Here is a 27,680-nt window from a genome sequence, read left to right as displayed (position 1 = left end):
TTTGCACTCCCATGTTCACTGCAACCTTATTTACAATAGCCAAGATATGGAAACAACCTAAGTATCCACTGAACACTGAATGGGTAAAGAAAACATGATGTATATATTCAATGGTGTAGTATTCAGACATAAAAAAGAAGGAAATACTGCCATTTGCAACAACATGCATATACCTTGAGGGCAGTATGCTAAGGGAAATGTCAGAGAAAGACAAGTGCTATGTGATCATACTTATACATGGAATTCTAAGAAGCTAAACACATAGAAACAGAGAGTAGAATGGTGGTTGCCAAGGGCTGGGGAGTAGGGGAAACCAGCTGATATTGGTCAAAAGGAAGAAGCTTCCAGTTATAAGTTGAGTAGGTTCTGAGGATTTAATGTACAACATAATGATTATAGTTAATAGTGTTGTACTATACACTTGAAAGTTGCAAAGAGAGTAAATCTTTAATATTCTCACCATATAGATACAGAAAGGTAATCATGAGTTGACAGATATATTAAGTAAATCACATTTATCATTTTATAATATATAAAGGTATCAAATCATCTAGCATGTGTGTGCTCAGTTCTGCCTGACTCCTTGCAATCCCATGGACTGTATGTAGCCTGCCAGGCTCCTCTGTCCATGGAATTCTCCAGGCAAGAAATCCTGCAGTGAGTTATCATTTCCTTCTCCAGGGAAGTTTCCTGACCCAGGGATTGAACCTACATCTCTTGTGTCTCCTGCATTGGCAGGTGGATTATTTACTATTTGTGCCACCTACGAAACCTGACTTCATGACTAAAGGATGACAATCAAATCATCATATTTCATGCTTTAAATTGACACCATTTCATTTGTCAATTATGTCCCATAAAGTTGGAAAAGATTGATATGTCTTAAAGTTCCTATTGTGGAGATTATTTTAGTTTTCATTTTACTGATATATAATTGAAGCTTTCTGTAAATATAGGAATGGCATCTTTAAATTTTGCAAAGACCTACTCTACTGACTATTATGTATCCAATGTTTATAAAATACTATGTATGCTTGAGAAGTATATTCTCCATTTGTTAAAACTTTTAGATCAATAATCCTATTTCTGTTATTCATATATTTCTTCTTATTTTTGGTTGTTTAATATACTGAGTAGTAAGAGAGGTGTGTTCAATCATACACTCTAACAGTGAATTCTTCAAATTCTTTTTTTTTTTTTCATATTTGTCATTTTTACCACTCTGTAACCACAAGCACACTTAGAAGTTCAGAATTGTTATCTCTTCCCTATTAATTAAAGCTCCTTTCTCTTTCCATCTCAGTTTTTCCTTTTCTTTAATAAGAATAAACTAGGCAGCATCAATGCTCCCTAATATAAAGGTTTATCACAGAGCCACAAGAATCAAGACAGTGTGTTACTGGCATGTAGATAGGCACATAAACCAGTGGCAGCTAATGACTTATTACAGAGTTGCCCTCACAATCCAATGGAGAAAAGATAGCCTTTTAAACAAACGGTGCTGGAGTAGCTGGATATCCATGGGGGAAAAACTGAACCTGAACCTAAAATTCATGCCTTATACAAAAAATTAAGTCAACACAGACCACAGGTTTAAATGCAAAATGTAAAACTACACAATTTAGGAAAAAGACATGAAAAAAATGTTTGGCACCTAGGGTTAGGTGAAGAGTCCTTAGACATGAAAAACATGATTCATAAAAGGAAAATTCAATAAATTGGACCTCAATAAAATTAAAAACATTTTCTCTGCAAAAGACCCTGTTAAGAAGATAAAAAGACCAATTACACACTGAGAGATAATGTTTGTACAAAATATATCTGATCAATTGTACAAAGCATGTATCTTTACAAAACCAGAATATGTAAAGAACTCTCAAAACAATTTAAAAATTAGTCTAATTAAAAATTGGGCAAAAGACATGATCAGACATGCTGCTGAGAAGGATATATAAATGATAATCACATGTAAATATGTTCAATATTATTAACCATTATGGAAACACAAATTGAAACCACAATGCAATATCATTACAGTCTATCAAAATGGCTAAAAAACAAACACACAAACAAACAAAAAACAAGTTGTAACACCAAACGCCAGCAAGTATGCAGTAAAACTGGATCCCTCACTGCTGGTGGGAATGAAATAAATGGGTACAGTCACTCTAAAAATAGTTTTGTAGTTTGTTCTTAAAAGTAATGATACACTTTCTATCATCTATGAGATGGTTGGATGGCATCATCGACTCAATAGACATGAGTTTGAGCAAACTCCGGGAGATAATGAAGGACAGGGAAGCCTGGCATACTGCAGTTCATGGGGTTGCAAAGAGTCAGACATGACTGAGTGACTGAACAAAAATAACAACACTTTCTATAATATCCTAGCAATTGCAATCTAGAACACTCATGTCAGGGAAATGAAACCTATGTTCATACAAACACCTGTATACAAGTGTCTGTAGTAATTTTATTTGTGTTAGCTAAAAACTGGAAACAATTTCGATATCCTTCAATGGGCAAATGCTTGTCAATGGTACATAAAAAGTAGCAAGCCATTGAGGCACACATTTGAATGGGTTTCAACATAATTTAATTGAATGGAAAAGCCATCTCAAAAGTTTATACACTGCATGATGCTACTTGTATAACATTTTTGAAATAAAGTAATCAAAATAGAGAATGGATTAGTGGGCTAAGGATTGTGCAGTGGCAGGAGATATGTATGACTGTACAATGGTTGAGTCTCAAGGTAACAAATCCTTTATTGTGGTTATGGTTCTATGCAGCCACACAGATGGTATAATTGTATAGAAAAATGCACAAACGAGTACTTGTGTAACTAGGGAAGTCTGAATAAGTTCTGTGCATTGTATCAATGTCAATTTCCTGATTTTGATATTGTAGTTATAAGATGTTAACATAGGGGAGACTTCATTAAGGGTGTTTGGAACTCCTTGTACATTCCTTTGCTATTTACTGTGGATTTATAATGCTTTCCCAAAACAGCCATATTTGAAAAAATCTGAAATAAGTTTGCTGCTATGCACAACAGTTTCAGTGATGTCAAAATTATTTTTAAATTTGTGTGCATTAAAGAAAAGAAAGTGAAGTCGCTCAGCCTTGTCCAACTCTTTGCGACCCCACGGACTGTAGCCTACCAGACTCCTCCATCCATGGGATTTTCCAGGCAAGAGTACTGGAGTGGGTTGCCATTTCCTCCTCCAGGGGATCTTCCTGACCCAGGGATTGAACCCAGGTGTGCCACATTGCAGGCAGACGCTTTACCGTCTGAGCCACAAGGAGTAAGGAAAAGATATAACATATTCCTAAGCATAAAAGTTGAGAACTAAAGGACGAGGTACTACCTGATAGTTACAGTAAATATGAATAGGTAGAAGAGGGAAAATAAATAATTGGTACAGAAATGAAATTCCAAATATTTAACAACTTTAATTGTTGTGACACTAACCACTTAGAATAGAATGGGACAAATTTGAACAGATGCCAGCCAGGAACAACCCAGAATTTGGTATCTGTGCACAACAGTGGAATATCCACTGATTTCTCCAATGACTTATTTTAGATTAATTTTGTTATTTCCTCCAAAAAGATTCATATTCCTAAAATATTGTTTTTTCTTAGTACCCTTGAGCTGAAATCAAGCTAACAGTGCTATATTGTTGGATAAAGCATATCTCAAAGTGTTGCCTTAGAAAATAATGACTAGCAATACAAACAATTAACAGTTAGTAGAATAAGAATTAATTACTTCTATTAAGAAATCTTAAATTTCTTCAGTTTTTAAAACCAAGACACCCAAAAATATCAGTATAGACAGAAAATACTCAAATTAGTTTGTCTGTAGTACTTAAACATTAGGAGTACAATATTTGCACATAAACGTATCTTTTTAATTTTAAAGTTTTAGTACTTGAATAGTAAATAGCTTTAGCGATTGTTTTTTATTAAGTCTTCCTAGTGAAAAAAATTCAAGATACTTTACAAATATAATCCTGGCAGTTTTATCAGATTAGAAAATCAAATATTTAAGGGATATATTAATTTGGTCATATTTAATCTAGGATCTCTAATCATCAAAAAATTCAGAGAAAGTTCAAAGTCCCTATTTAAGGAAAATAAATTATGTTGTTGAGAGACAGAATTTGAACTATGAAAATAAAAATGTCCACATCTGTCTGTCATTTCTATAAAATTCACTTAAGAAATGACCTGAAATTAGTGTTTTCAATTATTTTAGAAAGGCAACCTCCTTCTCTTGAGAAAATCCATCCATCTAATAACTATTCTGAAACAAAGCTTATGCTATCTTCAATCATGAGTATTTTGGACATATATATTTTGGACTTTTTTTTCTAAGCTAGAGTAAGTAATAGTTCAGGCTTTAGTTAAAATAAGCTGAAAAGCAGTTCTCATGTAGGTAAAAGGTTAAGATTATGTAAATTTCTTTTTCCCCCTATGGTAACATGAGACAACTAAATTCACAGATACAAAATATATAAATGAAGCCATCCCATTCACATAGCTCTAATTCTCTGTGAAATTTACAGCCATTTTAACAGAATGGAGATGGTGGTGAGCGGGACAGCCTGTCTACTAATACCAGGCTGGAATTAGCTAGCTGGATAATTTTAGCCTACGTGGGTTTGCTATTTTCTACCTCTTCAGAGCACCCTAAAGTAACTAAAGGTTCTCAAGGTAGGCTAACTATTCTGAATTTCTTTGCCCTTGTCTTCCATGAGGCTGATGTGTTGGCTCAGAGCATACTTGAAAGAAAGTGAAGAAGCAATTTAGAGCCTATTGTACAACAAACTCTGTGCTTCTTGTATGTGAAACTAAATTTCCGTGAAATAGATATCCTTTCCATTTTACAGGTCAGAAAACCTAGGCTCCTAGAAATTAAGTACCTACCTAAAAGCCCACAGATTGCTGCTGCTGCTGCTGCTAAGTCACTTCAGTCGTGTCCGACTCTGTGCAACCCCATAGACGGCAGCCCACCAGGCTACCCTGTCCCTGGGATTCTCCAGGCAAGAACACTGGAGTGGGTTGCCATAGGGCTTTTCCTGAAAAATTCTACATAATGTCCTTTCCTGAATACAATACCATAGTCCTACTGAGTTTAGTCATTTTTCAACTTAAAGGAGAGTCATACTGGGATTGAATTACTTTTGATATTAACCCTAATGCAGTGATTCACGTAGACTGTATCATCACTGGGATGTTTATGACTAGAAACATCTCAAACACCACAGTGCTAATTCTGAGGACTGGGGACAATACGATAATGCTTTATATGTAGTTCAGGCAATCTTACATTCGAATTCTTTAATAGTTAACCGCTATTTGCATTTTGTTAAAGACTATATTAGCGTGCTAAACAGTACTCCCCCAAATACTAATATTAGAATCCAGTAGTAGGTGGTGAGTTTTTTCTGCCATGTAGACTGGTGCTAAAACTCCAAAAATGCACAGAGCCACGACAAATACACAGAACACAATTACTTCAGTATTTGCAACTGTACTGTGAGAGAAGGAAATATGTTCTTATGTTTAGTAGTTATGTTATTCTTCAGACAAAAATGCAAAATGATTAGTTTCAATAGAATAAGTGGTTGTTTAGTAAGTATTTGTACTGAGTCATCCATGATGGCTTTTCTCCCCTTGATACTAATAAGAAAATATTTGTTAGTGCTTCTCTCATTCAAGAATAATTTAAATCTAAATCAGTGTCCCATCTCTGTTTTACTCAGCTTCCTCTTTATAGTTGACTAAAGAATTACTCTCAGGCATCTATATAAACAGAACTGAAGAAGCATATATTTACAGATGTAATTCATATCTACATACACATACATCGTATGTACATTTATAAACTATGTACATATATACAACATGGGATTCAACCTTGTGAAATTAAATATAAATTATAATGATAATAAAGAATTTATGGTAGGCAACCCAGTAAGGTCTAAATTATTGAATATAAAAATTATTGCAATAAAATTTCTGCTTCTAGGTAGGATGAAGTTAGCAGGTTATAACCCAAGAGAACACACAGAAAATCTAGATTAAAAGTAAAAAATAAGCAGTACAAAGGAATCAGAGAACTGCTGAAATAAAAGATCTAAAATGGTCTAAGAATCTGGAGAAAGAACCCTGGAGAGGTAAGGAAAGAATGTGTAGTTCATTTCTGTTGACTGGGCTGTGAGAAGAATCCAGCCTTAGCCTGGGAAGAAGGCCAATACTGGGGGTGACAGAAATGGGGAGGCTGTTGCAGAATCTTGAGGGATTGACAGGCTCCAACAATGCCAATCATCCCATGATGACATCTGTCAAGTTCAGAAGATGCAAGGTTTAAAATAAGCTAAAACCCCTGAAAGGCACCATGGATTTTTGGCAGTTTTGCAGCGTCAAGAAGAAAAAAAATTAAATGTTGGTGTTCAAGAGCTACCCAGGGGCAGGCTCCACGTGGACCCACTAGACCAGGGTTGATCCTCTGGACCAAGTCCAGCCTGCTCCTATATTTTGTATGGTCCAAGAGGTAAGTAAATAGTTTATACACTTCTAAATAATTGAGAAAAAAATCAAAAGAAGAATAATATTTTACTTGGTAAAAGTAGATAAATCTCAAGTTTCTGTGTACCTGAGCTACGGTTATTGAAATAAATCCATGCTCTTTATCTGTATATCGATTTTGGCCACTTTTCTAAAACAATGAGTAGTTGCAAAGAGACTGGGTAACCAAAGCCTGAAATATTTACTACCTGACCCTCTATAGAAAATACTTGCTGACCTACAATAGGCTGTTGAAACTCTGGGTGAGCAAACACCATAAGAAAAAGGCAAACCAGAGGTAGACTGGGTCTCACCAAAGTTCAGTCCAACCTCATATTGACCCAGTTCTGATCAGATTAAGGTAATTAGCCTCCATGCTATCTCCCTAGTAGAAGAAGGATAAATCTTTGCCAGTGAAATATAGTATCATCTTAAGCCTCTATATTTTTTACACATATATTATACATATTTCAGCATTCAAAAAATTACTAGCATTTTTTATCTGAGTTGACTTGTGAAACATATAAAGAACCCTGTCTTAACTAGTAGACTCAACAGCAATGCATTAACACTCAATATTTTAAACAATTTTAACCTAAATAATTTAAAGAAAAGAAAAAAAAAGTAAAACAGAAGCAATACTATGACCAAAAGGCACTTTTCTTGGTAAGAAAACTTAAGATATGTGTCTGGAACAGTAGTATTTTACCTAGATATTAGTTTCCATTGTAAAATACTCCAATAATATATGAAATAAAGTCTGTGGATTACTTATTTTGAATAAAATGAAAAACAGTAATTAACCACTTATAAAATCATTATGAGCTATAAGACTCCATTCTAGGACTTATTTCTTAATGGCAAATGGATTCAGAGATACTGGTATATTTTAGGCATCTACCATCCTGAGAAGACAGACGAGTATGGATATAGGAGAAACTGATAACATTGAAATGTTACAGTTATTCAAAATGTTAAACTCACATCTCTCCCGGGATTTCAAGATTTGACTTTAATCGCCTTTTATAATGAAAAGAACAACTCAAAGAATAACAAGAGAGTTGAGAAGTTCAACATGTTAAAGAACTGCAAAATCACTGAATTCATTTTAATTATTATATATTAAGGCTTTCTATCTGTGGCATAAGTAAATTGTAACTCCTAAATATGATAGATCAGGTAATTTTAATTTATAACCAATCATAATTTGTAACACATGTCTTATGGGTATCAATGAAATGTAACCTAATTGTGCTCAAAATCTCATGTCACAAAATAATTGTAAAAAATTCACATACATATAGCTATACTTGTATACAGAAGGCACACAGATACAGCTATGAATATAAAATTAAAGTGATAAAAATTAAGAGACTAATGCATTCAAATATATACATGTAAATTGTATACTGATTTTCAAATTTAACTCAGTTGTATAACCAACTTGTGAATAGTTACCATATAACCTAAGAATGAACAATAGCATGTTGATATTATCTGAGACAGAATTATGTCAAAATTAAAGGACTTTTAGAATTACAGACTTCGTAAAAAGTTGACTTTCTAAAAGCTTTTTAAAAAGTGTAAATATTCCTCATCACTTTCCTCACTTTTAAGAGCTCTTCAATGATGAGATGTCTCTGAACAAGGCTCTAATAATTTGATCAGATAAAAGCTGTGAATGTGTTCAAATAATGAATCTTCAGGAGTATATGATATTTATCATTTTAGACAAATTATAAGTACTCTTTCAACATTAAACTCAATGGTACAAAACTTATAAGTATCGTCAGTAACAGATTTCATCTATATAATTTACTATACAAGAACAAGGTTTCCATTCATCTAATCATCAAGATTATTTTTAAAAACCCTTCACGTAGATGAAAACAGTTGATTTTCAAGCAAGTTAATGCCATTGCATTGGAAAATGTAAAATACTAAGGATAACCCAGCACATTCATGCAATTAATTGTATTTAAATGCTTGGTTGAAAGAAAGATTATTCACATATATCTTTAAATCATGGATTCATTCCTTAGTAACTATTAGAATGTTATGCCTCACAACACAAAAATAAAATATCACTTATAGTTTCACAGTACTTTTCTCTATACACCATATTCAATTCCAATGAAAAGATCAGAGTACTCAGAGAGACATATTGCAAACAAAAACTCCCTAGTAGGTGGTGGAAAGTAAGGCCAGGAGTCAAACAGAACCCACAGAGATGACAGAGCTGTGATATCCAGCACAGTCACCTTAAAGAGAAAAAGGAAAACCACATGGCACTGCTGAAATGCCGAGTTAATTCTCTCTCCTATCTGAGCACTAAATATTACAGCTTTAAAATTGTCTCAATCAGAATACAGTTTCTTTAGACAAGACCCTCTTTTAAGAAATAGACACATTCTTGAAGTGCAACGCCAAAACACCATACAAACTTAGATAACTTACCATTTTCTTTGCACTCTTCTGGAGGTTTAGCCTTTTTCGCAAGTCGTGGATCCAGCCATGATGTTGTCTTTGTGTTATGGCTGAAAAGAAAAGAGATCACTCTGAACAGACACATACTGAAAGGAATCAAGTTTATTCCTTAAGAGGAAAAAAAAAAAAAAAACAGGGTTAGACCAACAAAATTGCAATCGATACACTTAATTTGCTTACTGGTTCTAAGTAGCCCTGAAGGAGGTGTAAGAGTAATTGTGCAAGGCAGCTGTAAATTTGGCAACCTCAGCTCCCTGTCCTCAAAGCAGCTATTTTTATTAAAATCAACTAGAATGTTGCCAAGTTAACCTCATTGAAAATGCAGAACTCATCCAGAGCAAAAGGAATTTATTACAAATACAGGATTCTCCAGTTGGAAGAGCACAGGCTGCAGGCTCTGATACTATTTCCTGAGTTTTGCAAAAGAATTATTTTCATCTTAAATCTGTCCTTCTCATAAACAGTTGTTTTGTTACTCTTTTAACTACAGAGTTGGCAGAGGGAGTACAAAAGTGATGCAAATTATAGCATGTTCTTGGGATTCCTACATTTTCTCAAAAAGTGATTAATAGCAATTTCATTAACCCACATTTAGCTATCTTCCATCTAAATACTTTCAATCCAGCTAGGGGGTAAAAATGCTTGTATTCTAGCATTTCTGAATGGAATTTCTGGGAATTATAATTTTTAATGACAATTTTCTTTTAAAAAAATGATCTCTGGGAAGTCTTGCCAAAAATTTAAAAAGCAAAGGAGAGATGTTTTTAGAACAGTGTCTTTAAAAGAGGTTCTAGAATGACCTGCACTGGAATCATCTGGTGGATTTAATGTATCTTCTGGATCCTCATAGAACTACCAAATCAGAATCTTTGAGGTGAGGCTGCAAAGTCTCCATCTTTGGCTAGCATTCCAGGTGATTCTTATACATGCTGTATTTGAGAGTTACATTATGAATGAACTACATTATGGTTATGAATGGTTCATAACCATACAGTGGAGCTAAACTATTTGCTGTGAATAGCTGTCTCATGTTATCTCATCTGTCAATGGACAAAATACCAAGGACGTGACATTTGTGAGGACTTAAAAAGAATGATCAAAGTCACAGATGTAGAAAAGTGAGGTTTATATAGAGAAGAGTTAGAATGTAATATGAAAGGGAAAAGTGGAAAATAGGTTAGAAATATAAATTAAAGCCACATAACAGAGATCTTTGAACACAGTTGTAAGGACGTCAAAATTACAATTATGATGTCAATTCACATGTGCTGTCTCTTTCTTCAATGAGATTTAAATATATTTTATCATATTACAGTGTTAGCTAAATAATCTGATGAACCAATCTGCACTTAAAGCACAGTTCAGAAAAGTCTCCCAGGTAGCATTATTTAATAGCAAACATCTAGAGATTAAGTGCCTACTTAATGAAGGGAATTTCAAGGCAGGAAGGAGGAGAGAAGGGGTTCAGGAGGGCAGTGAGCAAATGATTCCAGAGTGTTAAAGTACTCTTTAAAGAGTGTTTTCTGGACGATCATATGTTTGCCCAAGTGCAGAGCCATCTCCAGTCTGAGAACCTAGACATTAATATCCTTGGGTCATGAAGTTTCTGCTCTTAAAAAACATTCCCTTTAGTTTCTGACTTACATGTGGGATAGAGAGAAAACACTTTCCAATCATTTTCTTCATACTTAGGAACTCCTCAATAATTGATCTTTCTGAGCAGGACTCTAATAAATCTGATGAGATAAAGTCTACAAATTTGGTGAAATTATAAATTGTTGGGAGGGTATGCTAGCTTTTATTTTCCCCACATGTGACTTCTGTAAAGTAGTATCTCATTCTGGCCCTGATTTGTAGTCATATCAATATCGTCCAGTCTTTTCCTCTCAGTTAAAGACTTGATGCCTATGGACAGAATGGGGATTATGACTATCCTAATGTGAGGATAGTGGCACTGGGTTCAGTGCTCACTGGTCCCGTTTGAAAAACAAAGTCACTGTAAAGATGCTCTTTATAGATATGCCTCAGTTCAAAGTGTGTGTGTATATATATGTGTGTGTGTGGGGGGGGGGGTGTCTGTTAATGTCTATGTTTTTATGTGCTAGCAAAAAACGTGGGAGGTGAGCAAGGAAAATAATCTTCCCTTCTATTTACCCACACCTGCTTCTTCCAAATTCTTCCCCTATTTTGGAGCAAAGTCATTTCTAGGTCTCTAAGATGTATTCACAAGAGTACACACATCTTCAGATAAGTATGAAGGCGACATTACTAAGCCACTGCAAGCAGTCAAATTACCATTTCTATACAGCTCCAACATGGGTCTCTAATACTGTTCAATTTAGTAGAGACTCATGAATTTCCCATTTTTCCTGAGTTTATATAAAGCATTTCATTACAGGATGATTTTTTCAGGTTGAACTAGCATTAACAGTGTGTCACTTTAATACATTTTGACAGATTGAGTCTCTTATAGTTAACAGCATTCTTAGCTGATCCTCTGAACTGATTCTGAAAGAAAGTGGGTTGTAGTTACCTCCAGTAATTGTCACAAACATCTCAAGAAGATACAGCATGGTATTTTCCATGAGTGGCTCTCACAAGCCTTGCAATTTGCATGCTTCTTTAAGATGCCTTACAAAGGGGATATTTTTAGTGCGTTTGGGAGACAACAGACTAGGTGGCTTTTCCACTTCCTTAAATTATATAATTTTTAAACGTCAACAATTCCACTTGAAAATAAGATTTGACATTGGGTAGGAGATGATGTAAAAGGGGACCACTGAGGGATTTTTCACAATCTGCACACCATCCTTCCTCGAGTTAAGAATGTGATTTCTTTAAAAAAAAAAAAAAAAGTGATTTCTTGTCACTTTCATTACTAGAGAAGTTGCAGATGCAGAACACCAATTTTCTGCTTTCTCCCAAATTGTGAGGAGCATGAATGACAAGAAGGTAAGATGCTAACGTTATATAACCCTGTATTTCAATATTAGTTTCTTAAACAGAGACACATACACATATATAGGCTGCCTTTGCAAAGACACTTTTTCTAGTTGAGGAATGAAATACATATTTTCCAGGAACTTTGAATCATGGTAATATACTACTCTATGTATTTATATGGTTAAAGTTAATGCTATGATTATGAAGAGTAAGAGATCAAGTGGAGTCAGTAGCTATTTAAGTTCTGTCACTGTCATATTTTAAAACCTAATGAAAACCTTAAAAAATGGTATATCCAAAAGTCTTTGATGTTAAACTATCAGGAGGACTGGAGTAAACCAGAAGTGAATTTTCATTCACCTCTGCAATTCTAGTTTAAATTCACATCAGAATGGCCTTGAAGACGTGTGATAGGCTGATGTGTAATGAATTTGAAATTTCTGGATATTTTTTAGGTTTAACCTTTTCCAAATTGACAAAAGCAGCACAATAAATAATAACATCTTATCTGCCAAGGAAATAGTCTTCTCATACAGAAAATGCTTCCCTTTAACAGGAAAAGCTGCTGACATTATGCCATACCACTGCAAAGATATTCTTATTATCTTGTAACGTTTCCTGATTGCCTATTTTGTCAGGCTCTGTTAGAACTTCCATAGCATCACTTCATTTAATGCTAATGAGTCTTTGTGGCTAGTATTTTTAACTCCATTTTACAGAAAAAGGAAGGCTGAGAGAAGACAAGTGACTTGCCTAAGGATACACACCTAGTACATGAAAGTAAGAGAGCTGGCATTATACAGATATATCTGATTCCCAACGCCAAGTTTTTTTTTTTTTAATGATCTGAAACCAGAGACATAATAAATCTAAAACTTTGCTTTTTATACAGAGATGCTTTATTTCACTCTCTTGGATAACAGTTAAAGATCTTTTTCCCAGTTTCATAGCCAATGGTTTACAAACTGAGACTTTTATCTCTGAGACTTTTATCTCCTCTGTGAGAATAGTAATCACTGATTAAATTCGTTTGTGTTGAGTGCCTTATACTTGGTATTATATTAAATTGTACATGCATAGTGATATTATCACTAAAAATATTTTCTCTTTATAAACTTGAATTCTCTATTCAAATCATTTAAAATCAAATTTGAATATTTTTTCCAGAATAGTCTTACAATAGTGATGTATATAATCTACATGTGAATATTGAGTCGTAGAGGTTATAAAGAATTAGGTTAATAAAAATGTTTTCAAATGAGCAGAGTATTTACTAGGAGTAAAATTTTCACACAGGTCATGCCCACTCTATCCTCTATTCTTTTTTTTTTTTTTTCATTTACTCTATGTTTTTCCAGTTGGGCTCAAACCTGTTAATGGTTTCCTAGGTATAAAAAAGGCTCAATGTTTACCCAATTCAAATCCAATTTTAAAACAACTCCTCTTTTCATTTTTCTCTTCATTCTGTTTTCTTTTACTCTTTTCTTCTACCTTTGTACTGACAATGAAATCAAAATAATATTTTCACTACTGCACAAATACTAGATGGCATTTCATCAACTGAAATTTGATTAGTGGATAAGAAACTTTTATTATCGAATATACTTCTTTCCTTTGCTCTGTTTTCTTTAAAAAATAGTAACAGACTTAAAAACAATGATAAACACATTGAATTTTGAAAGTTCTCCAGAAAAGCCAATTTTGAATGTTAGTTTTTATTAGATAAACTGCATTTTCATCTTGGAAAATACTACCCTGGAAGAATAAAAAGAGATTGAACTCAATAATATTTGACAGCATGAAACATAGTAACAAGGTAAACAAGGTCCAGATAAATATTTTAGAGTCCTCTGAGCGATTTAAGATGTATGTGGATGTTAAAATTCTAGTAGTAGTCACATATGTTCAGAATCAGGAATAACCCAGAGATTACTGGCTGCATTTTATATATTTTAAAAAATTAACATTAGTTTTTAAAGGAATATAGGTATTTACATTTCATATAATAGTCAATAAAGTCCTCAGATTGATAATGTTACTTTCTGAAAGATTTTGTCTTCCCTCTTGATCATTATTTCAGAAGGAAGAACTGGTGAACAATGACTGGACACATCTAATTGATAACTAACAGTAGAAGCTTTTCTATTTAAGACTTTCATTGTACTGCTTAATCTTTTCTATTTATACATCGATAATCCACATAAAAATTGTCAATGATCTTTACAGTGGTTATCTGTTTCCTAAATAATATTCCTAAAATTTTGTTAAGTACATGAATTATGAGCTTGTCATCATATTGCCTTTCATATATTTAGAATACAATTTTAAAAGAGGTTTTATTATAAATTTATCTTGGATATTATGAGTGTTTGTTGCAAACTATTTTGTCTGAACATCTGGAGACTGCTCTAGAACCTTGTACAGAAAAAAACTATTCAATGTATCTACTGCTATTGTAATACAAATAACAGAGAGTAAGCAAAGACCAGATGTTGGTACATGCCAAGCCTAGAATGAGAAAACATTTAGGCTTTACCAAAAAACCAACTGTTCTTTTCAGTAAATTTCTAAAATATTTGGTTTTCTTTCAATAAATGAAAGTACTAAATTTGTTGAAAATGAGAATTGGTGATTTACTTAAAACTTAAGGACATATAGAAATAGCAATAATGGATGAAATAGATTGTGTGTCTTACTTAGAATTTAAAAGAAAATTCAACCTTGACCAAGATTTGGGAAAGCATGTATATCCAAGACATTTTCCATAGGTATGATTTTCAGTTTCAAAAGCTCACTTTTAAAAATCTATTATTTAAGATGACATAGTGTTCACTGCCATTCGGGAAGATGTTAGTAAACAAATAGGTTCTTGTTGCTGTTTTGTTTTTTGCCAAAGCAATAGCAGTCTCTTTTATGTCACTAACTAAACTGACTCCCAAACAAAGAACTAATTTAATGGGATTCCCAAAGCATGTCAATCCAGATTAACCCTGTGGCAGCAATTCTTTATGGAATGTTTAGCCTCTGGAATAATGAATTCTGGCTGAGAAACTTATAAAACAAATACTATTTGTAATATAAATGTCTGTTTTTTCCTTTTTTTTTTTTTTTTTTTAGCCAGTGCATGTTTACATATTGGAAGTAGCATGGGATAATGTCAATGGCTTTGCAGGGTCACAGAGCTGTAAGACCTTGGGAATATTAATTTGTCCAGGGGTTCCTCAGAGTCTCATGTATAAAATGGGAGTACCTCAAATGCTTCAAAGGGTCATCAGGAGTTGAACACAACTGAGCGACTAATACTATCATACAATACATGTAAAGAAGCACTGTGGCAAATTAGTTAACAGTAAGGACTCTGGAGCCACTTACGCCCATGAAAATATGGAAATATGAATGTTGGCAGTTTTGTTGACTACGGTAACCCCAGGGTTTAATAAAATAGTTCCTAGAACAGAGGGTGTACCCAATAAATATGTGTTGAATAAATGAAATCAAAGCATCCTGGCTTTGTCATTTCCTGGTTATACGACCAAAGGCAAGGTGCTTATGTCTATAAACTTTAGGTTCCCAAAATGAGAAATAAATGAGCACAGTGTAAATGCTTAACATATTAGCTTTACTGTTAAGTAAGCTGAACACAGACTACAAAATGTAGGCGCTAAATATGTGGTAACTATTATTATTAATTTGAATGTACAATTAATATACTATTTAAAAAGATAATATTAATGAAGAAGATATTATGAGTTAAGGAGACTATTGGTTTTAACCAATAGTATACACTTGAAAGTCTTTTAAAAATTGCTAAACATAAGACATTAGAGGGATTTTGTGGCTCAGTGGTAAACAATCCGCCTGTCAATGCGGGAGATGTGGGTTCCATCCCTGGGTGAGGAAGATCCCCTGGGGGAGGAAATGGCAACCCACTTGAGTATTCTTGCCTGGAAAATTCCATGGTCAGAGGAGCCTGGTGGGCTATAGTCCATGGGGCTGTAGAGTCAGACACGACTGAGTGACTGATCACAAGACATTATAAATACTTTAAAGCCATGCTTGGAAGAGTGCATTCTCTGCAATTTAAAATTCTGTTTTTTAAAAATACGTGTTCAGATACTCACCTTTTCCCATTAAATATCACTGTAAGTGATAAAAGGAATCTGCTTTATAATTCAACAAAAGAAGGAGTCTTGAAGACTTTGGGAAATAACTGTCCCATTTGTTCAATATTGAGAACAATGATAAAAATTTCCCTCATCTTTTAATTGTAGCACTTGTAAAGACTGAGACATATAAACTACTTGGCAATACTCAGTAAATCAATAATTATTTTAAAACATTGCATAGATGACAAAAATTAAATTACTCATTACCTTAACTCAAAGGTTTTATACACACATACACACACACACACATATAAATACATATATAATAAGGAACTAAAGGGGAACTAAAGAACAAGAAGGGAGCTAAAGAATGTCTTGATGAGGGTGAAGGAGAGTGAAATAGCCAGCTTAAAACTAAATATTGAAAAAACTAAGATCATGGCATCCTGCCCCATTACTTCATGACAAATAGAGGTGGGAAAAGTGGAAGTAGTGACAGATTTCTTCTTCTTGGGCTCTAAAACCACTGTGGATGGTGACTGTAGCCATGAAATCAGAAAATGTTTGCTTCTTGGCAGGAAAGCTATGACACCTGTAGACAGTGTGTTGAAAAGCAGATGAAGGCTGATGAAGGCCCGTATAATAAAGGCTATGGTCTTCCCAGTGGCCACAAATAGTTGTGAGAAAGTGAAAGTCACTCAATCATGTACGACTCTTTGAGACCCCATGGACCACACAGTCCATGGAATTCTCCAGCCAGAATAGAGGAGTGGGTAGCCAGTCCCTTCTTCAGGGGACCTTCCCAACCTAGGGATCAAACCCAGGTCTCCTGCATTGCAGGCGGATTCTTTACCAGCTGAGCCACAAGGGAAGGCCAAGAATACTGGTATGGGTAGCCTATCCCTTCTCCAGTGGATCTTTCTTACCCAGGAATCAAACCAGGGTCTTCTGCATTGTAGGCAGATTCTTTACCAAGTGACAGTGAGAGCTGGACCATAAAGAATGCAGACTGCCAAAGAATTGATGCATTTGAACTGTGGTACTGGAGAAGACTCCAGAGAGTCCCTTGGAGTCAAGGATTCAAACAAGTCAATCTTAAGGGAAATCAACCCTGAACATGCATTGGAAGGACTGATGCTGAAGCTCAAACTCCAGTATTTTGGTCATCTGATGAGAACAGCAGACTCATTGGAAAAGTCCCTGATGATGGGAAAGATTGAGGGCAGAAGGAGAAGAGGGCATCAGAGGATGAGATGGCTGGATGGCATCACTGATGCAATGGACATGAACTTGGGCATACTTCAGGAGATGGTGAGGGACAGAGAGGCCTGGTGTACTACAGTACAAGGGGTTGCAAGGAGTCGGAGATGACTGGGTGACAGAACAACAACAATATTTTAATACATATTTAAATGAACACTTCATTTAAGCATAGGTAGAATTCCCTTCTACTCAGAAATGAAAACTGACCTTTTCCAGTCTTGTGGCCACTGCTAAGTTTTCCAAATCTGCTGATATATTAAGTGCAGCACTTTAATAGCATCATTTTAAGGATTTTAACAGCTCCGCTGGAATCCCATCACCTCTACTATCTCCAGGACCGTAAATAGCATTAAATAGCTTTAGGACCATAAAGAAGGCTGAGGGCCAAAGAATTAATGCTTTTGAACTGTGGTGTTAGAGAAGATTCTTGAGAGTCCCTTGGACAGCAAGGAGGTCCAACCATTCAATCCTAAAGGAAATCAGCCTTGAATATTCATTGGAAGGACCAATGCTGAAATTGAAGTCCCATTACTTTGGCCACTTGATGCAAAGAACCAATTCATTGGAAAATACTTTGATGCTGGGAAAGACTGAAGGAAAGAGGAGGGGATGACAGAGGATGAGATGGTTGGATGGCATCACCAATTCAATGGACATGAATTTGAGCAAACTTACATGCTAGCAAAGTAAAGCTCAAAATTCTACAAGCCAAACTTCAACAGTATGTGAACCGTGAACTTCCAGATGTTCAAGCTAGATTTAGAAAAGGCAGAGGAATCACAGATCAAATTGACAACATCTGTTGGATCATCAGAAAAGCAAGAGAATTCCAGAAAAGCATCTACTTCTGCTTTATTGACTACGCCAAAGCCTTTGACTGTGTGGATCACAATAAACTGTGGAAAATTCTTAAAGAGATGGGTATACCAGACCACCTGACCTGCCTCTTGAGAAGTCTGTATGCAGGTCAGGAAGCAACAGTTAGAACTGGACATGAAACAATGAACTGGTTCCAAATCAGGAAAGGAATACGTCAAAGATGTATATTGTCACTCTGCTGATTTAACTTATATGCAGAGTACATCCGGAGAAGGCAATGGCACCCCACTCCAGTACTCTTGCCTGGAAAATCCCATGGAACAGGAGCCTGGTAGGCTGCAGTCCATGGGGTTGCTAAGAGTCAGATATGACTAGGCGACCTCACTTTCACTTTTCACTTTCATGCATTGGAGAAGGAAATGGCAACCCACTCCAGTGTTTTTGCCTGGAGAATCCCAGGGACAGGGGAGCCTGGTGGGCTGCCATCTATGGGGTCGCACAGAGTTGGACATGACTGAAACAACCTAGCAGCAGCAGCAGAGTACATCATGCGAAATGCCGGGCTGGATGAAGCACAAGCTGGAATCAAGATTGCCAGGAGAAATATCAATAACCTCAGATATGCAGATGACACCACCCTTATGGCAGAAAGTGAAGAAGAGCTAAAGAGCCTCTTGATGAAAGTGAAAGTGAAAGAGGAGAGTCAAAAAGTTGGCTTAAAGCTCAACATTCAGAAAACTAAGATCATGGCAACCGGTCCCATCACTTCATGGCAAATGGATGGGGAAACAGTGGCTGACTTTATTTTTCTGGGCTTCAAAATCACTGTAGATGGTTATTGCAGCCACGAAATTAAAAGATGCTTACTCCTTGGAAGGAAAGTTATGACCAACCTAGACAGCATATTAAAAAGCAGAGATGTTACTTTGTCAACAAAGGTACATGTAGTCAAGGTTATGGTTTTTTCCAGTAGTCATGTGTGGATGTGAGAGTTGGACTATAAAGAAAGCTGAGTACCGAAGCTTTGATGCTTTTGAACTGTGGTGTTGGAGAAGACTCTTGAGAGTCCCTTAGACTGCAAGGAGATCCGACCAGTCAATCCTAAAGGAAATGAGTCCTGAATATTCATTGGAAGGACTGATGCTGGAGCTGAAACTCCAATACTTTGGCCACCTGATGTGAAGAACTGACTCATTGGAAAAGACCCTGATGCTGGGAAAGACTGAAGACAGATGACGAAGTGGATGACAAGAGGATGAGATGGTTGGATGGCATCACCGACTGGATGGACATGAGTTTGAGTATGCTCTGGGAGTTGGTGATAGACAGGGAAGCCTGGCTTGATGCTGTCCATGGGGTTGCAAACAGTCAGACACAACTGAGTGACTGAACTGAACCGAACTAGTAGATAGTGAAAGACTGGGATGCTTATCTTGCTGCAGTCCATGGGATCTGCAGTGACCAAACAACTCAGAAATGAATATATAGGGTCCTTTTCCTCTGTTTGACTTATTTATGTTTTATTACAATATTTGTTTCATTGGAGACAAAATTCAGTGATGTGTAATGGCATCACCAACTCAATGGACATGAGTTATAGTGAAGGACAAGGAAGACTGGTGTGCTGCAGTCCATGGTGTCACCAAGGGTTGGACACAACTTAGTGACTGAATAACAAAAACAATGAGTATATGTTAATCTACCAGGGACTCCCATTACTCTAAGCAGCTCTCACAATATTTTTACCAGAAGTGTTTCCACTGGTGTCAGCTCTCTTCAGAGAGAGCTGTAATCTGTCTAATTTTCCACCTCTTCTACACTTCCTTCGGTTTTGCCTTTCTCTTAAATTACTCTACTTTTCTTTTTCTTTTTTTATTCTGACTTTGCTTCAGAACTGCAAACTTTTACATTACAGATAGTATTTATTTTATAAGTTTCTTGGCCAGAAACTCTGGGACACATCATGGCTTAGTCCCTAAGCAAATCCTAACGCCCCATCATGGTCCCTCTCCTTTGCTTCTCCTGCCCTACCAGATTGTTTCCACAGGGCTTTTTCAGCACGGACCATATCCAGGTAAGGATTCACTGCGGTATCATCAGCGAAGATAACCTGTGGGTTGAAGTGTCGATTTTGTCAAACATAGTTAGGAAGGAGCACTCCAGAGCAAAGAGTGAAAGTGATCTGGAGGAAGTTACTGAGAAGAAGGTACAGCAGAGCTAACCGTAGGCCAAAGAGAAAGGAGTAGGCAGCACAGGCTGCAACAGTGCGAAAACGAGGTACCAGGTGACAAAGACACCGCCTGACGCCTCCCTGCTCCGTGATACCTGAGCTTGTATCACTGAGTCTTATGAGTCAAAGTAAGGTTTTTGAAGGCAGAAAAGACAGATTTCAAGCTGGTCCAGGATGAAGGGTGGGCCAGGGGATACCTCCATTCTGTGAATGACGTATTTAAGCAGGCATCTGCCCCTGCCTCAGATTTTAATCACTTTCCCATCACACTCTCACTTCAGCCTTTTCTCCAGGCTTCTTTCCCCTCCTTGACCTCTGGATGAATCTCCCTTAGCATTAACATTCATGTTGCAAATGAAATCATCTCTTTTTTGTTTTAATTTTTTAGCTCAACACATCTCTGCTCCTAATACTATTCATTCATCCTTCCCTACAGTAATAGGAAGAAGATAAACAAACAAAAACCTCTGCTTGTCTTTCAAAAGTACTAATGATCAAGCAAAATGAGAATGGGGCCATCATTTCACATGGTTTTCACCAACTAACATCTCTATAGTAGGTCTGGGCATCGTCTCCCTACTCCTAACACATAAAGTATCTGGTTTTTGTAATGACAGTTCTTTTACCTGGAATGTACTATTTACCTAGTACCATCTTTTCAAGTCTACATTATTTTACCTTTCCTATAAGGCTACCTTTTATTACTTAGGTCTATGCTAAGTGTATCTTCACTGAAATTGTATCACAAAATTTAGAAATGAGTGGTTGACTAATTATTTTAACTATCCCTCTTATTCTTCCTTCCCCAGTGTGACAATAAATTTAAGACCAGGGACAAACTCTAATGAGTCTTTTGATTCTGATACTGGATGACTGACTAGCATATTAACAGAATCACTTTGGTCCATTCTCCCAAGTCTTGACAGAGCCTCATCATTTACTATAAACAACAAATGCAGCTTCTGTCTTATGAAATCTCTTTCCTCCACAATCCCCAAATCTGACACAGTTAAAAGGGGAAGGTTTATTTTATAATCACAAAAAAGGAGGTTTTTATAACTGCATTATTGAAAGCACTGTAAGGAAATAGTTCTTTCATCAACTTGCCATGCTGTTTTTCTATTATTTCCACATAGTCTTACTCCACCTATATTATGCAATACAAATGTGTGGGTAGTCAGTCTCCCTGTTCTAAACAACTGTTCTGAACACCAATGTGAGACCTCACATATAGGTTTATACTTTGATTTTTGGTCTGCAATGGTGCTATGCTAAGCTTAATGATAACAAAATTATGTTTTTGATATAAATACATTCAAACATCTAAAAAATTCTGTATGACTTTCTCTTTCCCAATTAACTGATGAAAGGATGCTTATGGGTCATTGATTGTAGCCATAAGAAATATGCAAGAGAGTTTTATTCTTTTTCTGTAACTCATAAGATTTGTCAAAAGGTGAATGGTAGCAATGTATTTTATGCATTTCTCATCCATGTTGGAGTCAAGCAGAGCACCAAGTAATTACCTGATTATGTATTCCCTTGGCCACATGTTATAAAGTTTTCATGTGAAAATTAAATATTGGCATGTGGTAACATTTCAATTTCACAATTGAGTTCTGCCTATGGAGATCTAAGTCACAAATCACTCCAGGTTTGGAAAGAAAATCTAGTTTTAATATTTTTCCTGAGTAATCAAGAGTTTACTTTTTTTTTTGAGTTTACATATTTTTATCTACTATCTGAACTGAAAACTTCAGATTCTGTTAATGTTTCCTTCTGAGTCTTCTACAGCTTTGAGGGAATAAGGGTTGTTGTTCATTTACCATATTTTTAGTTTTTTACCTTTCTAATGGACATTTTGATTGTCTCATGCACATCAACAATTTAATATTTAGCCACGATCTTCAACTCAGGGGGTTAGAAAAGTTGTTCTACTCCAAAAAGATAAAGAAAAGGAAAGTTAGACAATGCTGTTAACAAAATATATAAAAACTGAGTTTGGGGGAAAAAACATCCCCAGTGAAAGGAAAGATTAAACTGAGTATGCATCACTAGTTAGTTCAGAATTAGCCCTTCATTTTCCTTGGTAAATCATAAAAAGGCAAGCAATGAATAGAATGGGATATAATAAAAATAAATATGAGAATATTTTAAGTGTTTGACCCTAAGGTCAGCTGTCAATAAAATCATGTGTTTGGTATATACTATATATAGTATACCAAAACTATACCAAAACATGATTTTATTGACAGCTGACCTTAGGGTCAAACGCTTAAAATATTCTCATTTGTGATTAGCAAGTATTTGGCTCTCAATAGTTGGCATTCAATCAAACCATTGGATATGATGGTGGAGGTTTCCAGCAATTTCATTTAAAAGATGGGGATTATCTCATTTGAGCTACACAGATGTCTTGGAAGGGTAGAGTAAGCATTTCCTCCCTATTTCCAATTCAAAAGTAACATCACATGGATATTTGCCTCCTCAGTCATGATTGCAACAAATTTTAATTCATTATTTGATTTATAGCTGTAATCTAGAATCTTTAGCTGGATCAAGGTGCCATCCCATTATTCTCTCACAAAGGTAATATCACAATCAATAAAATTCAAATTGCTCTGACCCACCTCTCCATCTGTTACATCATTTATATACTGCTATGATCTTTGTGAAAATGTTCAGAGAAATGTGTGAGACTCACTCAATGAAGTAGACTTCACCCTTCTCTGTATAAGCCATTTCCCAGTTATCAGGCAATGGGTCCGATTCCTCATTCTCCTCAGGTTTAGTTGGTTTCGCATCATCCATCTGCTCCTTCAGCTCCTCGGGCTGACTATACACTGGTGCAGGATAAGGCTGGGAGGGTGTCTCCCCTGAGGCACCTGCGCTCTTGTCTTCAGGTTCACTGGATTCTACAAGAGAACAGGGTACATGGTTAGTCACTCCAGCCACTGTAACTTTTGAGTGAGTATGGACTATGCTCACCAGGGAATAAGCTCTCTGAAAGTTAACAGTAAAAGCATAATTGTAACCACCTCTGAAAATTATCAGTAGGCTTATCTGAGTTCCTCTTTCACTCATCATTCTAGTCTATTCTTCAACTCATTAAACCTGATGACTAAATTGGAGGACCATATCATTATATAGGTGTGGTAGACAGAGCAATGAATCCCTAAGGATGTCTGTGCCCTATGCCCTGGAACATGTGATTGTTACCTTATGTGGCAAAAGAAGATTTGCAGGATCAATTAAATTAAGGGCCTTGAGACTGGGAGATCACCTTCAGTTATTCAGGTGGGCTTGCTGAAATGACAAGGGTCTTTACATTTACAAGAAGAGGGCAGAAGAGGACTATAAGAGGGAGATATGACTATTGAAGAGAAGCATTGGCCAAAGAAATGTATTGTTGCTGATTTTGAAGACAGAAGGGGATCTGACACTGGCTAAGAAGTGTGGGTGGCCTTTAGCAGCTGGTAAGCAAAATCATGGATTCTCTTCTAGAGTCTCTAGAAAATAACACAGTCTTTTAGAAATCTCGAGTTAGCCCAGTGAGACCTATATCAGACTTCTAACCTAAGAGCAGTATGATGAAAAATACACACTGCTTTAGGCCACTCTTGTTGTTCAGTCACTAAGTCATGTTAATTCTTTGCAACCCCATGGACTGTCCTCCCTGTCCTCCACCATCTCCCAGAGTTTGCTCAAAATCATGTCCATTGAGTCAGTGATGCTATCTAACCATCTTATCCTCTGTGGCTCCCTTCTCCTTTTGGCTTCAATCTTAAACCACTAGATGTGTGGTAACTTGTTATGGCTGCGATAGAAAACTAATCCAACAGAGCAAAAACTGAAAGAAATGTACACTTTAAGAGAAACAATAAAATGCTTGGAGGACCCAAAGGATATCAGATGTTGAGACCCAAGGATATCAACTTGCAAACAATATGAGATCCAGAATGAGGAACAGGAACACATGGAGAAGAAATAACAATTCAGTAAAAATAGACTAAAATTTGTCTAAGATGAAGAGACATAGGAGTCTGCCAATTAAAATGGATCACTAAATCTGAGGCCAAATTAATGAAGCATACATTTCACCTAAACACATCTAGGTGAGCTTTCCAAACTCCAGTGTTAAAAAGCAACTTTACCAGCCTCCATACTGAATAAACTTATCCCAAAAAAGAGGAATAGAAGATCATTAGACCTTTCACTTGTAATAATCCAAGCTCAAAGATAGTAAGATAACATCTGTAGTAACTTGAGGAAAAGAAAAGTATAGCAGCCCAAGAACTTTAACAAAATATTATTCATCTATACAAAAGAAAGTCACTCTTAAACATGCAGAAGTTCTGAATACATATCACCCATGTATCTGACCCAAGTATTTCTCAGATGCTACCAGAAGACAGCATCTGAAAAACTATATAATGATGATTAAATCAGAGTATAGATCTCCAAGTAGGGAGAGATAAGGAGAAGATTTTTTTTTTAATTTAGAAAAAATAAACCCTGCATAATATAGTTAAATTAAAAGAAGGATGATCATATTTCAGGAAACTTATAGTATTTGTTAAAGACAGATTCTTAAAAAAGAAGAAAATATTATATTGAAAATTCATTACTAGCATGTGTTTTAAATCTTACCTTTGGAAAGTTCAGGTTCAGAGAAATTTCCTGCAAGGTAAGAAGGCAGTTGGAAGAGAAGTCCAAAGGGGAAATGTTTAGATTTCAGATATTCCTTGGTTCATTCAGGGATTCAGCACCACTATATTTAGGTTTCAGACTGGGGTGTGGTAGTGTACAAAGAGGGAAACCACAGAAAAGATCAAGGGAGCCAAAAGCAGAGGTGGTCTGTGGAATACTTTAGTTTGGAAATTTGGGAGGAATGTTTCCTGCAGAGTGGCTCCAAATTTCCATCAGGGTGTCAGAAATAAGTGGATGAAGACATTTGGCAAGTACTACTCCGAAGACTTCCCTTTGACATGGGCATCACACAGAAGTCCAAGTATGCTCTGGTGGAGACTTGGAAAGTGGCTGAAAATAGAGAACCAGTCCACCTGCAGTGAGGATCATATGACTTCTTCACAGCAGCAGGTGTAGTGGGGATGGCTTAACCCAGAAACTGGAAGGAGACACTACTGACATACAATGTCGATGTGGTGATAAGACAGCCCTCTTGGAAACAGGAAATTCCACAACTGTTTGGGAACCTAATTTATAACTATTAACATTTAAAAAATATACAGATACATATATCGTCTGCCTCAGTAACCCCAGTTTGAGAAATATCCTCTAGAAATAAAGGTGGTAGTATATAAAGATACTTAAATAATAATGCTTCCTCTACCAGTAAATTTGTCTGTAGTAGCAAAGACCTGGAAATGATTTGGATGCCTATCAATGAGAAAATCATTAAATAAATTGTGTTTATCATTACCACAGAAAACTACATAGTGTAAAGACCTACAACCTGGAAAAGATGCCAATCGTTATTGTTTAAAGAATAATCTAAGTTGAAGAATAATGCATGTGCACTATTAATTCTATTTTTTAAAGTAAGCAAACACCAAGTTAGATACATGTATAATTTGTTTGTAATCATAAGACTATAAAAACAAGATGGAAAGATGTACAATAGATTGTCAACTTTGAGTAAACCTAAACAGTAAAATTGGATGGAAGGGGGAGTTTTTTTTTACATACCTCTGTATTAGTTAGCTACTATTTTTATAACTTTAAAATTAATAAAGGCAAATAAGATGAGTAAACTAAAGTAGAATGTACTTATCATCTTAATCAACAGCGTGGATCAATTTTTTCCCTGTGTGTGTCAATCTCAGAGAGCAATATGAAGTATCTTTAGGAATTAGGAAGGATAAGAACATTTTACAAGTTTTTGTTGTTTCTTCCTTGTAAAAGAAGATTTTATGAAAATAATATATTTATGAAATATATATGAAAATAATATATTCCTTAGTGATGATTTCCTTCCACCTGATTCTCCATACAGACTTGACCTTTGTAAACTGTTCAGGAAAGAAACAGTAAGAGAAGGGACTCTCCTCTTTAGGTTCTTCGTTATACCTTATTACAACATGTAATTATCAATATAAGAAGCATACTGTGCTCAGTTATTTCCAAATGTCATGATGCGTTTGAAAAGTGAAGATGCAAGGTCATGATCTGAACATATTCATTTATTCAATGTTCACTTTACTTATTAAACACTCAGTTAGTGTCAGGCACCAAGGACAGAAAAGCAAACAAGAAAGGCATGATCCCTGCTCTCACAGAACTTGAAATATGTCAAGATGTGTAGTCTTTAATCAATTTTAAGTGTGATGAATGTTACCAAAGGGAAAGATGAGATCTCATGTATATGCATTTACTTAACCTTACATAAAGAATCAAGGAAAGCCCCTTTTCCAGTGTGCTAACAAATCTGAGGCTAGAAAATGGAGTCAAGAGACTTCTTTCAGAGGAAGGAAAAGGAGAAAGAAACAGACAAGCAAGGAATGGATTAAGCCTTAGGAAGCATGCTCAGAATTTGGAACTGTACCCGGAGAGTAATGAGAAGGTACTGATGTGTCTTAATCAAGGGGATGACACAAGTAGATTTTCATTCTCCATAAAGACCCTTGTAGCTATTCTGGGATTTGACAGTATTAACAGTAGATATTCACAGACCAGTGGGGAGTTATTTTTTGTGATTGAGACAAGAGATGATGGTGTCAATGGCATGGCTCTTCTATGAACTGAAAAATAAAATTAGAATGTAGATTTGATATGACTAAACAAATGGACAGATAAGGGCAAATAAGAAATCATGGTAACCCCAAAGGGGGAAAGCAGTTCACTGGGCTAAGCGCTACGAGAGGACCAGCAGGACTCTGTCAGGAGGGGGAAACCAGTGGGTATAATTTTAGGCACAAGAGATAGAGGTTCATGTCAGACTCACATTGGAGATGTCAAGTCAGAGAGTTCTTAGGGAATCCATCAAATTTAAAAGACCACAGCACATGGCTAGATGTGGGCCTCCTTTGTGGCTCAGCTGGTAAAGAATCTGCCTGCAATGCAGGGGACCTGCGTTCGATCCCTGGGTTGGGAAGATCCTCTGGAGAAGGGAATGGCAATCCACTCCAGTATTCTTGCCTGGAGAATTCCATGGACAGAGAAGCGTGGAGGACTACAGTTTGTGGGGTTGCAAAGAGTCACATATAACTGAGTAACTCCCACACACACAGTAA

General features: G+C 36.0%; 1 protein-coding gene across 3 annotated transcripts in view; it reads right to left on the bottom strand.

The window, feature by feature from the left end:
* Nucleotides 1–27,680, bottom strand: part of MAGI2 (membrane associated guanylate kinase, WW and PDZ domain containing 2) — a 1,418,975-nt gene that overhangs the window by 456,420 nt on the left and 934,875 nt on the right. For all 3 annotated transcript variants that reach the window (XM_061165155.1, XM_061165157.1, XM_061165156.1), the window contains exons 5-6: nt 23,132–23,342; nt 9,037–9,116 (exon numbers count right to left, since the gene is read on the bottom strand). In XM_061165155.1, the coding sequence (XP_061021138.1) occupies nt 9,037–9,116; nt 23,132–23,342 (291 nt within the window). The remainder of the gene's footprint in view (nt 1–9,036; nt 9,117–23,131; nt 23,343–27,680) is intronic.

The sequence above is a fragment of the Dama dama genome, chromosome 18, assembly GCF_033118175.1.
Source record: "Dama dama isolate Ldn47 chromosome 18, ASM3311817v1, whole genome shotgun sequence".
Lineage (NCBI taxonomy): Eukaryota > Metazoa > Chordata > Mammalia > Artiodactyla > Cervidae > Dama > Dama dama.
This window is presented reverse-complemented; position numbering and strand designations above follow the sequence as displayed.